Genomic DNA, 14,081 nt, shown 5'->3' on the forward strand with positions numbered 1-14,081 from the left:
GCCAAAAGCCTAGCGAATAGAGCCGTAACAAACCGCGTTGAGTAGGGACAAGTGGAAAAGGGCCACATTTATCTTCAAACTATGGTGAAGCATTTGAACGCAGCACCAGCATTGATCATATCGATTCCTCTCACACGGCACGGAGCTCACTGGCAACAGCATCATTACACATAGGAGCGTGTATGAGTGGAAATCATCAAAAAGATGACCATTAAAAACGCTCTCCGGGATCATGGACAGAGGTACCGACCACGGATGGCTTGTCTAAAGAAGGTAGGCTTTCCCCTTTCAGTAGACATGATCACAGCTCTGCCCGGTCGGCAGAGCATACCTGCAGATTCTGCACAATAAATAATCTATGTTTATTATAACCGGGCTCTGATGGCCACATCTAACCTCATACATCCTTATGTTTATTTGTTTTATATCACTTAAAATGACCTAACTCTTCGTAGTGTGTAAATTGATGCAGAGGTAATATGTGGGTGACTGAATAATTAGAAAGCCAAAATATAACAATGAAAATAACATTTTATTACATGATACGTTCATTTTGTAATTCATATTTTCAGTTTTATTTGTGGGATTAATCCAAATGTAATTTCAAACGAAGTAAGCATTGAGAAATACAAGACACAAGATCAAATTTTCTCTCAGTTTCAGTATGTTTTATCCATAATTGTTTTAACCTTCTCCAAATGATAAGGTCATTCAGTTTAATGAGCATTAAGTATGGATCAGTATAAGTGCTCCCTGGTAGCTCTACTGAGCAGTTACTGAAAAGAAGTTAATCCAGCAGCTGCGTACTTGAAAGCAACAGCCTGTTCATCTGGCCATCATTATAACGTCAATGATGCCTATATTGTTTAAACAAAACATAGTTAAAACAACTATTATTAGTGAACTCTAGAAGATCTGGCTTCTGCAATGAAGAAGTGGCAAGAAAAAAGTAATTGTTAAAAACTATGCCCATCATCCGTGCTGTAAAACATGGTGGTCGCAACACCCTGTAGGATCATTTTTCTTTAGTAGGTAGTGGGAAGCTGGTCAAAGTTCAGACCTAAACCCAGATGAGGATCTGTGGTTAAACATTGATTTTCACAGATAACCCCTATTCATTCTGTCTGAGCTTGAGCGAGTTTGCGGGCAAAAAAAAAAGAATAGGTAAAATAAAATGTAATCCTTAGAAAGCCAAATACCCTAAAAAGCTTGCAGCTTTACTTACAAGGAAAGACTGAAGAGAGACTTAATACAAATGCATGCCACCCTTTTATTTGTAAAAATAAAACAACAATCCTTTCACTTCACAACTATGTACTGTGTGTTAGTCTATCGCATTAAACCCCTCCCATGAAAACGCTTCATTCATCATATTTGAAAATATAGATCATATAGTCTAAAGATGAATATTTATCATGAGGAAACAAAAGATCGAGGAAAATAAATTGCAGGAAATTTTAGGTAATTTGTCTCGGTTGAATGGCAGGTGCAACACCCCTCTCTCTTGGAGAGTGTACACAAAAAAGCTTTGAGTTCTAATCCATGAAAGCCAACTTTGGTCCGGCCCAGCTTCGGGCTTATAACCTCTCCAGGATGACTTCAAAGCACAAAGCCACTTCAAACAGACCAGAGAGTCAGCTGAATTGCTCGCTTCCTCTCTGTCTCTTCCACACACACATTTTTACACAAACTGGATGGACTCTGTGCAGGATTCCTCGTTTTCTGGTATGCACACGCAAGCCGTTGGACGTATGGGAGCCAAGGGATCAGTTGTGATAACGGAAATTCTGTTTGGGAAGAGGATGACTCATTCAAAAGCGCCCACACAAGCCAAAGTAAAGCCATGAGATCTAGGCACAGTGTGTCACCTCTTAGCAATTTCCAATGAAGCTTCAATGTTTTTGGTCTAAACACTGAGCAGTTGTCTTGGAATACTTCATAAATCTCAACAACTGTGTTTCTAAGTATTTGTGGATGCCAGGTTGGGGGATTAAATCTTTCATTAAACATAAATACGGTTTACAATAGTACTGAGTGAGTGAGTGGTTAAAATGACAATAGCATTAATCAGCCTCATCATGACCTAGATACTTTACAGTGCCTTGCAAACACCCCTTAATTAAAAAAGGTACTTTGTGATTTTACAATCACAAACTTCATTGTACTTTATCAGGATTTTTTTGTAATAGACCAACATAAAGTAGTGCTTAATTGTGAAATGGAAGGAAAGGGATACTGGGCCTTTCTTAGGTTTTTTTTTAACAACAAATAGCATTCCTTTGCATTCAGCAGCCCGAGTCAATACTTTGTAGAATCAACTTTACCTGAAACTGCAGTTCTGTGTCTTTTAGGATATGTTTCTACCAACGTTTCACATGTAGACCTTATTTCTCTGTTTATTCTTCTTTCCAAAATATCTCATGATCATTCAGATTTGATGGAGATGTCGGCGAACATCAAATTTAAATTATTATCAATATTCTCTAGTAGATTTAGGTATGGGCTTGGACTGGCCCAATCCATTTCCCTAATATGCTTTGTTCAACACCACTGCATTGTAGCTCTGTAAGTTTAGGGTTTCTGCCTCTAACAGGTTTTCTTCCAGAGTACTGGATGTATTCAGCTAAATCTTATTTTCCATTAGGCCTAACTAGCTCCCTGTCCCTGCTAAAGAAAACAATCCGCACAGCATGATGCCTTCACCACCATGTTTTACAATAGGGATGCTATGTTCAGGGTGATGTTAGTTTTCCACCATATGCAGAATTATGCCTGTAGGTCAGAAAGTTCAGTTGGTGTGTATGTGAGTCTATGAGCTTATAAGGTTCTTCTTGAAAACAACTGCTTGAATTGGATTTTATTTGGGGATGTCGGAGTAAGGGGTCTGAATACACATTGGCAACCCACAATACTCAGATTTTCATTACTTTAAAAGTCATAACCATGTATTGTGTTCCTTCCACTTCAATTACACATCTTGTGTTGATCTATGAGGTAAAATCCCAATGCTATACATTGACGTTTGCCTTTGTAACATCACAAAAAGGGGAAAAATCTAAAATAGATTTCATTAAAAGATTTCCAGGATTTCTACTCAGGTGCAGCATTTTCCTCCTACACCCTGCTGGTCTGAGCCCTCCTCGTATTCTCTCTTCTCACTGTTATTCTGTTGTTTTTATAGGCAGAGAAGGTGCTGCTGGAGATGCAGGACCCCTGCACAGGAGTGAAGTCGCAGCCTCAGAGACTCGTTATCACCATCATACCTCATGCTATCACTGGTAGTAAAAAAAGAACCCTCCCACACAAACACAAAAACAGATCAGTGCACATGCACAGAAATGAACACCTAATGTAGTCATTCAGCGGCCGGGTCTGTGATTGTGGCTGCGTTGTGTCTCTGAGGGATACCGGAGCTATGTATGGGCTCAAACTCGAGAGCTACAGATTTCATTTCCATGACAACCACGGCTGTCTCAGACCAAGGCGGAGGGGAAAAGTAGGAGGTGAAGCAAGATGATTGAGCAGGCAGAAGGAAACAAGGAAGAGGGAGGCAAAAGCAAAGATTCCCACCTTGACTCCTGCATCATTTGCAAGCTTTAAATTTCAGTAGCAGAATGACTGAACATGCTGAGGAATTCTCCTCTTCTTTTCTTTTTGCTTACGTCCCTCTTTGCCTTTCTTTTGTTTTATGAAACCATTATTTCACCATAACTTCATCTTTACTTTTAATAGTTTATGTTTTCCTAACTTCTTGCTTTTCATCTTCCTTCTTAGGTGAAGACATAATTGCATGGTTAGCTGACAGATTTCAAATTGATATTGAAGGTAAGACATGAGTCATCTAATGCCATGCAAATGGATGTAAATTGTCGAAAATAATTTCAGGAAGGTGCTATTGTTAATCTTTTTAATTGCCACAGCAGCTCCTAATTCTCTTAACTTCTCTACCTGCTGTCTCCAGAGGCCAGAAGTTTTGGCTCCATGCTTGTGGCCTTGGGATACATCTACCCTTTGCAAGACCACAAACGTTTAGTGATCAAACCAGATGCCTCCCTGTATCGCTTCCAGGTAAACACACACTACATTTTGCAGTGCTCTGTGTGTTTTACAGGTTTTACACATACTATACATCAGTACCTTGCAAAAATATTTACAGCCCCTTATACTTTTTCACAGTTTGTCACATTACAACCACAAACTTTAATGTTTTTTATGAAACTAATAAAATAGTCTAATATTTGTGGAAAATTAATCTCTAAATGGCTATAGATCCAAAACATACAGTGCCTTGCGAAAGTACTCGGCCCCCTTGAACTTTTCAATCTCTTGCCACATTTCAGGCTTCAAATATAAAGATATAAAATTCAAATTTGTTGTGAAGAATCAACAAGTGGGACACAATCGTGAAGTGGAATGAAATTTATTGGATGTGTCAAACTTTTTTAACAAATAAAAAACTGAAAAGTGGGGCATGCAATATTATTCGGACCCCTTGCATTAATACTTTGTAGCGCCACCCTTTGCTGCAATTACAGCTGCAGGTCGCTTGGGGTATGTCTCTATCAGTTTTGCACATCGAGAAACTGAAATTCTTGCCCATTCTTCTTTCCAAAACAGCTCAAGGTCAGTGAGGTTGGATGGAGAGCGTTAGTGAACAGCAAACTTCAGCTCTTTCCACAGATTCTCGATTGGATTCAGGTCTGGACTTTGACTTGGCCATTCCAACACCTGGATACGTTTATTTGTGAACCATTCCATTGTAGATTTGGCTTTATGTTTTGGATCATTGTCTTGTTGGAAGATAAATCTCCGTCCCAGTCTCAGGTCTCTTGCAGACTCCAACAGGTTTTCTTCCAGAATGGTCCTGTATTTGGCCCCATCCATCTTCCCATCAATTTTGACCATCTTCTCTGTCCCTGCTGACGAAAAGCAGATCCAAACCATGATGCTGCCACCACCATGTTTGACAGTGGGGATGGTGTGTTTAGGGTGATGAGCTGTTTATTGCACGCCCCACTTTTCAGTTTTTTATTTGTTAAAAAAGTTTGACACATCCAATAAATTTCATTCCACTTGACGATTGTGTCCCACTTGTTTTTGATTCTTCACAAAAAATTTGAATTTTATATCTTTCAGTTTGAAGCCTGAAATGTGGCAAGAGGTTGAAAAGTTCAAGGGGGCCGAATACTTTTGCAAGGCACTGTATAAAGATCTCGTAAGTTTGCATTATTAAATAAAAAGGCATACAATTTCCTAGTTTTTAGGGATCAGTTGTTTTTGTGTTTTTGTGGCCCAGATTTTTTTTTTTGTCTTTTTTGAGCACTCTTCCTTGTAAAACACTTGCTGTATTTAGTCAGATTTAATGACTGGGTGAGCCCAAGTCTGCTCTGAGTGAACGTTGGCAGATGCTTGTACTGCTTTTTACTATAGTATTAAAATAAAGGCAACAAGCCTGGTTAATAAAACATAAATGTTTTCTATTTTAGCTAACCTTTTCTATTTCACAATTGTGTCTGCATACTTTTGTAAAAGCATCACATCCATGAATATTTCCCTTTAAAAAGGTGTGTACTTGGTTCAACTACCTATACTGGAGCTCAAATTTGTAAAATTCTTAAATTGTTGTCCTTCCAACGCCCCGAATGAACCGACTTTGTACACCCCTGTGAACATCACTAAGTATTGCAGTACCATTCGGTCAACCAGCTACCTTCAAAAGTCACCTAATTACTCAAAAAAGTCCACGAGTGTTAAATAAAATGTCAGTGTCAATAAAATATTCCAGAAAATAAAAATAAAAACCTGGTGAACTCCACCAGTTAGCTGGCAGATTCTGTTCTAACAGATTTTATGAAGTGGTTGTTTGTTGTTTTCATCTTTCTCGAATCTGACAAAAATCTGACTGGACTTTCACTTTGTTCTTTGTTGTTTCAGACACCATATTTCTGGCCAACTCAGCAGTGGCCCGTTGAGGATACAGATTATGGTGAGCATGATGCATAGTTGTTATCTACAGTTTATCCCATGTTATGTTACCAATGGTCCACTGATTCTGACATCTGTTTTATTTCTGAAGCAATCTACTTAGCAAAAAGAAACATCCGTAAGAAAGGCATCCTGGAGCTGCACGAGCAGGTGACTGTGCATTTTGAAGGATTATTAGGGTCACTTGGAGATAAAAATAGTTTTTTCTTTTTTGCTAAAAGGGGAAAAAATTGTATTACCTTTTTCTAAAGTATAAAAGTTACTTACTAATTTACATGAGGCTTAGCTGGTTTTTGGTTTGTGCACCGGTGTCATTTGGACTTTATTGTTGATACTTTTTAAACTAATCAGTTTTACCTTTTTTTTTTTGGCAATTTGTTTTCAATCTTAAAACATGAAAGCAACAAAACAAACACTTCCTCCTTATTTTTGTTCTCCAACTAACCCTAATACTCCATTGTAGATATGCAAAGTGGTACCAGATGAGATCCTGCTTTTTAATGTCTTTTTACTGAGTGGGTATTTAATATGCTCAGGAGCAGTACAACCATCTTCACAAGTGGATGAACCACAAGTGGGATTTCATAGTAATGCAAGCTAAAGAACAGTACAGGTAGGCGGGCAAGAAATCTGGCGACATCTTATGTTTTGTTGTGAAGAAAGTGTTACGATCATGTTGGTTTGTGTGTGGTTCTTTTTTTTTCTTAGAGCTGCGAAAGAGAGGAAGAAACCGGACCGTGTGGTGTTTGACTGCCAGGAGAGAGCCTATTGGGTCGTTCATAGACCTCCGGTGAGAAAACACTCACACAAGCTTCAATTATTCATGTTTAGTTCAGAATTAATCCCAGCAAAAGAACACAAATAATTTATTCTCAAAAGGTGCAGATTTGTTGGTCTGTAGAAGAGACGTCAGTCCCCACAACCTGTCCAGCGCTGTAAAAAAGTATTTACCCCCTACAGACTTCTGTTTTTGCTTTTGTTTGACACAGGTTTAAGATCAAAACAAATACACTTTAACATAAGACAAAGATAACGTGATTAAATAGAAATTCAGGCTTCGAATGATGATTTTATCTATTTAGGAAATCTAATAACTGGTTGTGCCTCTTCTGCTTTGCAGAATTGTTTTAATTCAATCATACTGGAGGGTTTTTGTGCATGACTGGTCACGGTCATGCCACAGCATCTTTATCGTATTTAAGTCCAAACTTTGACCAGACCATGCCAAAAGCCTAAGTTTATGTGGGCTTGTTTTTCTTAGCGACATAGATGTGGAATTGTTGGTTATGTTTTGGTTCACTGGCCTGCTTTTGCATAACCAAAGTTTGTTGAGCTAAAGGTAAAGAAAATACTTTCTCCTTCAGGATTTTCTGGTAGAGAGCCGAATTCATGGTTCTATCAGTTAAAGCATGTCATTCAGCCCTGAAGCAGCAAAGCAGACTATCATACTACCACCACCATGCCGACTTTATCTGATATTAAAATTAGTTGGATCTGAAACATGTATGGGTGACAAAAAAAACAAAAACAGAAGAAATCTGCAAAGAGCTAAAAACATTTTTACAGCATTGCAAACATGCGCACAATAATAATAGTCAGAAACAGGGTGCAGGTTCAGATATTCTTAAAGTCCAATACCAGAAGACACAAAAACCTGAAAAATAAATTGCGTGCCTCCTCCGTACTTCCCAGGGCACCTCATTATCTCGACCCATGACTTCTCATTATCGTTACGTGTCCAGGCAGCAGAAAAGGGCACAACTGATTAATATTTTATTTCTGTGCTGGAGAATGTGTTGCAGTGTGTTGCGTCTGGATGACATGGGGAGCCTTGCGTCATGACTGTAATGTAGACATCAACTGATAGCATGTCCATCAGTTGTTTCAAAGAAGGACAGATCAAGCTAGAAATACTGTCCACCAAATAGAATACAGTGACTTGTGCAACCACACATTAATGTATTTTTTGGTGTTTTATGTGATAGACAAGTGCGAACTACAGGATTATTGTACAGTGAAAGGGAAGCATGCATTGTTTTTAAAATGTTTCAACACAAAAACTGGCATGTATTTAAATTTAGCCTACTTTACTTTGAGACAGCTAAATAAAATCCAGTGCAGCCAGTTGCTTTCAGAAGCTTGTGTGTACTTTAATCTCAATATAAAAACAGCCGTTTTTTTTTTTGAAGGCCTCAAAGGTTTGTACTATGCAGTTTCCCACAAACCATATAGGTAACACAGCTAACATATGAAAAATGTGCTCTGGTCACATGAGACTAAATTTGAACTGGAACTCCATGTCCCTTAAAAAAAAACGGACATTTACCGTGACCCTGAATACATTATCCCCGTGATGAACCATGGTGGTGATAGCATCATGCTGTAGGGATTCTTTTCTTCAGGAGCGACAGGGAAGCTGGTCGGAGTTAATAGGAGGATAGATGGAGCTAAGTACGGGCAATCTTGAAAGAGAGCCAGTTAGAGACTGCAAAGGACTTTGGACTGGGGAGGAGGTTCACCTTCCAGCAGGGCTACAGCCCTAAACACACAGTCAGAGCTACAATAGAACGGTTTAAGATTAAAGCATATTTATGTGTTAGAATGGCCCAGTCAGAGTCCATACTTGAATCCAATAAATGACTGGCATGACTGATTTTCACAGATGCTTACCGTCACTCCAGTTTGAGTGAGCTCCAGTTATTTTGCAAAGTAAAATGGGCAGAAATGTCAGTCTCTAGTTGTATAAAGCTGGTATGGACGTTTTCCAAAAGACTTACAGGTGCAGAAAAAAGTGGTTCTATAAAGAATTGACTCTAAATGCAAAAGCACTGGGCACTTTTTAGGTTTTTACCATGTATCAATTCCTTCTACTTCATAATTATATACTATTTTGTTTTTTGCAAGTCACTCTGTATATTGAAACTGCAGGTAAAGCCTGCTGAGTGTAGAAAAATTGCCACTCTAGGGAGCATTTACTGGTCAGTGCCATAAACATGATCTAAGAGATATAGAAATGCAGCTATGAATGAGTTACAATTGCATATACAATTTTGTAACAGCTTTTGACCACTAAAACAAAATGAAGTTACCCAGTGAGTGTTACTGGCCAGTGTGATTCAGATCATGGCTCTAAGCTTCAGCTCTGGAAACAGACAGCATCTTTTTTCAATCTGGGGTTTATTCTGATAAAAAAAAAGAAGTTGTTTTTGATGTAATTTCTTGATGAATTGTTATTTGTTAGTCCATGTTTTGCACAAAAAGAAATTTCTCAACCTGAGCAAGAAGAACAAATAATTAAAACATTGAATGTATTACAAGTTAAACACAATATTATTATTTTAGTTTTTAATGTAATTATTTCTTACTTCTGTGTTGCTTTATCTGTCAACTTCACCCATAAAAGTCCATGAGCAGCACTAACTCTTATTTGACAAGGTAATTGGTCTGCAGGTAAGCTAAAATGCAGGGGAATCAATCAATCAGATCTTAGGATCTATTTCAGAGAGAAAATGGAGTTTAGAGCAGTTAATTTGAAATGATAAAATAAATACTGAAATAATGGCATATAATTTTAATGTAATTTTAATATAATTGTTATTCATATTTCACACATTTGATTTATTGTGATTTTCATAAATTGACACAAAAAAGCATACTTTGTTATTCATTCAATTTATCTATTACAGTTTTATTTAAACATCACATATATAAATAATTTATTTAGAAATTCTGTATTTTGTGAATACTCAGAAGTCAGTGTTCCTGAGTTGTAAAGCTTGAATTTCAGCATTGCAAGTTGGACAATGTTCCTTGTTCCAACCTCACCATCAAGTTAGATATGGCTGTTGCATCTATAAAATGTGTAATAGTTGCAGGAGTAAATAGTTTATCTGTATTTCTGATTGTTTGTGTCTTATTAAATCAGTCAGATACATAGTAGTGTAGAGCACATTGCTCCGGAGTTTAAATGTAGCAAATATAAAAAAAATACATTGTTATTAGCTGCAGCTTTCTTTGCATTTTTGTAATAGAAAAAAGCTGAATTTGTCAGAATTTTAGTGGTAAAGTCATCTCAGGTAGTACAACGTGCTTTGTGGCCTATTTAACCTAAAAACAAACAATGGTTTCCAAAGTGAATGCTGTTTTGTATGGAGGTAAATTTGTCTCAATATTATTAAATCAAACAAAAAACTAATCTCAATCAAAACAATAAATTGTGGTCAAAAGTTGTGATCAACTGACTGACTGACATTTATTTTGGGGAGAAAAAAAATTGTTTGAAAAAACTTCTTTTGATTAAAATGACAAATGTTTTCTCACGAAGAGAAAAAAGTTATTTGCAAAACATAAACTTTTATTTGCGCATGTCAAAAATCTTTGGTTACGACTCTCGCTCTTTTGGTTTTGACGCTCTCTGTTTTAGGTTGAACTCAACAAATTTTGAGTCCTGGAAACATGAACATCCTGGGCGGGGCCTAAAGACGAACGATATAAGACGTTTCCCTATTGGTTAGCTCTGACTAAAGCGGCCGCTCGAACTGCAGGGCTTGCAGCATTGCTTCAGTGAGGAGACATCAATTGTACAGAAGAAAACTGCGGTCAAGGGAGCTGACAGTCAGAAATACGCGGTCACGCCAGCCGACACTAGCTCTCTCTTAAAGATTAACGTCGCGCATACAAGGCGCATTACGGTAGTGGAGCAGAAAGGACGGCAATCCTGGCAACGGTTGAGAAAATAAGAGGAAAACAGAAAAGTAACCTACAGAACATTTATATTAATTACATTTTTACAACTTTCACATTCATGTTCTATGTAAAAGAATAAATATTTAATATTTTACTGTACAGTTTTGGAGAAATACACAACTCAATGTACCTCAAAATGCTCAACCATTACATGCATTTGTCCCACTTTCAGGAATTTATTTCTCCAAAACCATGAGAGGTGACAACACAATCTCTTCGGACCTGAACCTGATTGAAATACTGTGGTGGGTCATTAAGAGAGCTTAGCAGAAACAAATGTTTGCCAACTTTACCAAAGTCAAGCATAGTTTAAAAGAAAAGAAGTCAAAATTCCTCCAGACTGATAAATTCCAAATTAAATGATTACTGAGAGATAAAAAGCCAGGGTGTGCTCAGTATGAGGGATTGCTACAAAGTTAACGCCAGTGACTGTCCACTGTCTCTACATGCTCATCCAGGAGGAGTGAATGCTGCAAGTCACTGACTGGATGCAATCCGCGTGGTTTCCTTAGACAGAAAAACTTTTATTTATTTGAATAAATAACTGAATCTGACTGCACTGTTCAATGATTAGGATTAATTGGAATGTATGTACCTGACGTTTATGAAGTGCCTTGAGACGACATGTGTTGTGAATTAGCGCTATATAAATAAACTGAATTGAATTGAATTGAGTTTTTTTTCTCATGTCTGTACAAACTGTAGTGGCAATGATGGAAACTTAATTTTCCCAAGTCTGTATGAGGGGAACAAACTCACCTGAATGTAAAAATAACCTTTCTTAAAGAGGTTTCTCTGGCGGTGTCTCTGCGTGTGTTGAAAACATAATTTTTTTATTATTATAAATGTATATCATACACTGAATCTTATTTCCTGTAATGCAGACTGGTGAAGTACTGCGCCACCTATAGTGGTCACGACCCTTTTCTCTCCAAGTGTCTTCCCAGCAACCCCTGGCTCACTGATGATACAACATTCTGTACTCTGAATATGCATAAGTGAGTGGGCCAAGGCGCATTACGGTAATGGAGCAGAAAGGACGGCAATCCTGGCAACGGTTGAGAAAATAAGAGGAAAAGAGGAAAACAGAAAAGTAACCTACAGAACATTTATATTAATTACATTTTTACAACTTTCACATTCATGTTCTATGTAAAAGAATAAATATTTAATATTTTACTGTACAGTTTTGGAGAAATACACAACTCAATGTACCTCAAAATGCTTAACCATTATATGCATTTGTCCCACTTTCAGGAATTTATTTCTCCAAAACCAAGAGAGGTGACAACACAATCTCTTCAGATTATATTAGAGGGTTATCTATATTATAACCAGAATTAGTATTTCATAATTTCACTGTAGATTTCTGGAGAAATACACAACTACCCCAACAAAGTACCACAAACGCTTCTTTTTGGTGAGGTCGATGAGATCCTGGGAAGTGGTCTGGACAGCTTAAAGTGCAAGAGCATCCAGATCTCCTCTGAACTCTCCTGGACCGGAAACGCCCCTCGCCTGTTGAAGAAGGTACAACAGCTCTTCTTCATCAGGAAATAAAAACAGACTGTTCTCTCTCCTCAGCTGCTTACAGATATCTACAGGGCCACGGTGGAAAGCACTCTGTGTCTCAGCATGACAGTGTGGTGAGGGAACTGCACAGGAGAGGAAGTATCACGGGTGGTGAGGACAGCACACAGGATTATGGGATGCCGTCTGCCCGACATGGATTCTGTTTTATACTACACTTGGGGTAGTTGTGTATTTCTCCAAACCTTTACAGTAAAATTATGAAATATTGATTCTGGTTATAATAGAGATGACCCTGTGCCTTGTATGCACGATGCTAATCTTTAAGAAAGAATTAGTGTCGGGTGGCAGGACCGCGTATTTCTGACTGTCGGCTCACTTGACCGCAGTTTTCTTCTGTACAATTGATGTCTCCTCACTGAAGCGACGCTGCGAGCCCTGCAGTTCGAGCGGCCGCTTTAGTCGGCGCTAACCAATAGGGAAACGTCTTACAGCGTTTGTCTTTAGGCCCCGCCCAGGATGTTCATTTTCCAGCACTCAAAATTCTTTCCACAGGACCTCATCGACCTCACCAAAAAGAAGCGTTTGTGGTACTTTGTTGGGATAGTTGTGTATTTCTCCAAACCTTTACAGTAAAATTATGAAATACTAATTCTGGTTATAATATAGATGACCCTCTAATATAATCTGAAGAGATTGTGTTGTCACCTCTCATGGTTTTGGAGAAATAAATTCCTGAAAGTGGGACGAATGCATATAATGGTTAAGCATTTTGAGGTACATTGAGTTGTGTATTTCTCCAAAACTGTACAGTAAAATATTAAATATTTATTCTTTTACATAAAACATGAATATGAAAGTTGTAAAAATGTAATTAATATAAATGTTCTGTAGGTTACTTTTCTGTTTTTCTCTCATTTTCTCAACCGTTGCCAGGATTGCCGTCCTTTCTGCTCCCTTACCGTAATGCGCCTTGTATGCGTGACGCTAATCTTCAAGAGAGAACTAGTGTCGGCTGGCGTGACCGCGTATTTCTGACTGTCGGCTCACTTGACCGCAGTTTTCTTCTGTACAATTGATGTCTCCTCACTGAAGCGACGCTGCAAGCCCTGCAGTTTGAGCGGCCGCTTTAGTCAGCGCTAACCAATAGGGAAACATCTTACAGCGTTTGTCTTTAGGCCCCGCCCAGGATGTTCATGTTTCCAGCACTCAAAATTCTTTCCACAAGACCTCATCGACCTCACCAAAAAGAAGCGTTTGTGGTACTTTGTTGGGGTAGCCCCGCCCAGGATGTTCATGTTCCCTGCACTCAAAATTCTTTGAGTTCAACCAAAAACAGCGCGTCAAAACCAAAAGAGCGAGAGTCGTAACCAAAGATTTTTGACATGTGCAAATAAAAGTTTATGTTTTGCAAATAACTTTTTTCTCTTCGTGAGAAAAAATGTGTCATTTTAATCAATAAAGGTTTTTTCAAACAATTTTTTTTCTCCCCAAAATAAAATATTCCATTTAAAAAAAAAAAAAAATCGTTACAACTCTGAAAGTTTTGATCGCAACTTAATATTTTTTGATTGAGATTAGATTTTTTTGATTGAATATTCCAAAAGTTTTGACCACAATTTATCTTTATTGAGATTAGTTTTTTTTTTGATTGAGATTAGTCTTTTTTTGATTGAATAATATTGAGACAAATGTACCTCCATAGTTTTGTAGCTTAGCTGACTTTGAAAATAAGGATTGGGGCCAAAAACTGAAAAAGTGAATGTCTGTTGTGGGAGGTCCACTGCAGCAACTTTCTTATTAAAGTCATTTCTAGTGAT

General features: G+C 37.9%; 1 protein-coding gene across 4 annotated transcripts in view; it reads left to right on the top strand.

The window, feature by feature from the left end:
• The first annotated feature begins 5 nt into the window (after positions 1–5).
• Positions 6–14,081, top strand: part of LOC124875497 (regulator of G-protein signaling 9-like) — a 30,155-nt gene continuing 16,079 nt past the window's right edge. The window contains exons 1-8 of one of the 4 annotated variants that reach the window (XM_047377707.1): positions 6–273; positions 3,182–3,278; positions 3,775–3,825; positions 3,962–4,068; positions 5,935–5,986; positions 6,077–6,135; positions 6,522–6,598; positions 6,694–6,775. In XM_047377707.1, coding sequence (XP_047233663.1) covers positions 205–273; positions 3,182–3,278; positions 3,775–3,825; positions 3,962–4,068; positions 5,935–5,986; positions 6,077–6,135; positions 6,522–6,598; positions 6,694–6,775 — 594 coding nt within the window. In that variant the 5' untranslated portion in view covers positions 6–204. Of the gene's footprint in view, positions 274–3,181; positions 3,279–3,774; positions 3,826–3,961; positions 4,069–5,934; positions 5,987–6,076; positions 6,136–6,521; positions 6,599–6,693; positions 6,776–14,081 lie in introns of those variants that run through there. The other 3 variants (XM_047377706.1, XM_047377708.1, XM_047377709.1) reach the window with 3 other exon arrangements.

This window comes from Girardinichthys multiradiatus, chromosome 10 (genome assembly GCF_021462225.1).
Source record: "Girardinichthys multiradiatus isolate DD_20200921_A chromosome 10, DD_fGirMul_XY1, whole genome shotgun sequence".
Classification (NCBI taxonomy): domain Eukaryota; kingdom Metazoa; phylum Chordata; class Actinopteri; order Cyprinodontiformes; family Goodeidae; genus Girardinichthys; species Girardinichthys multiradiatus.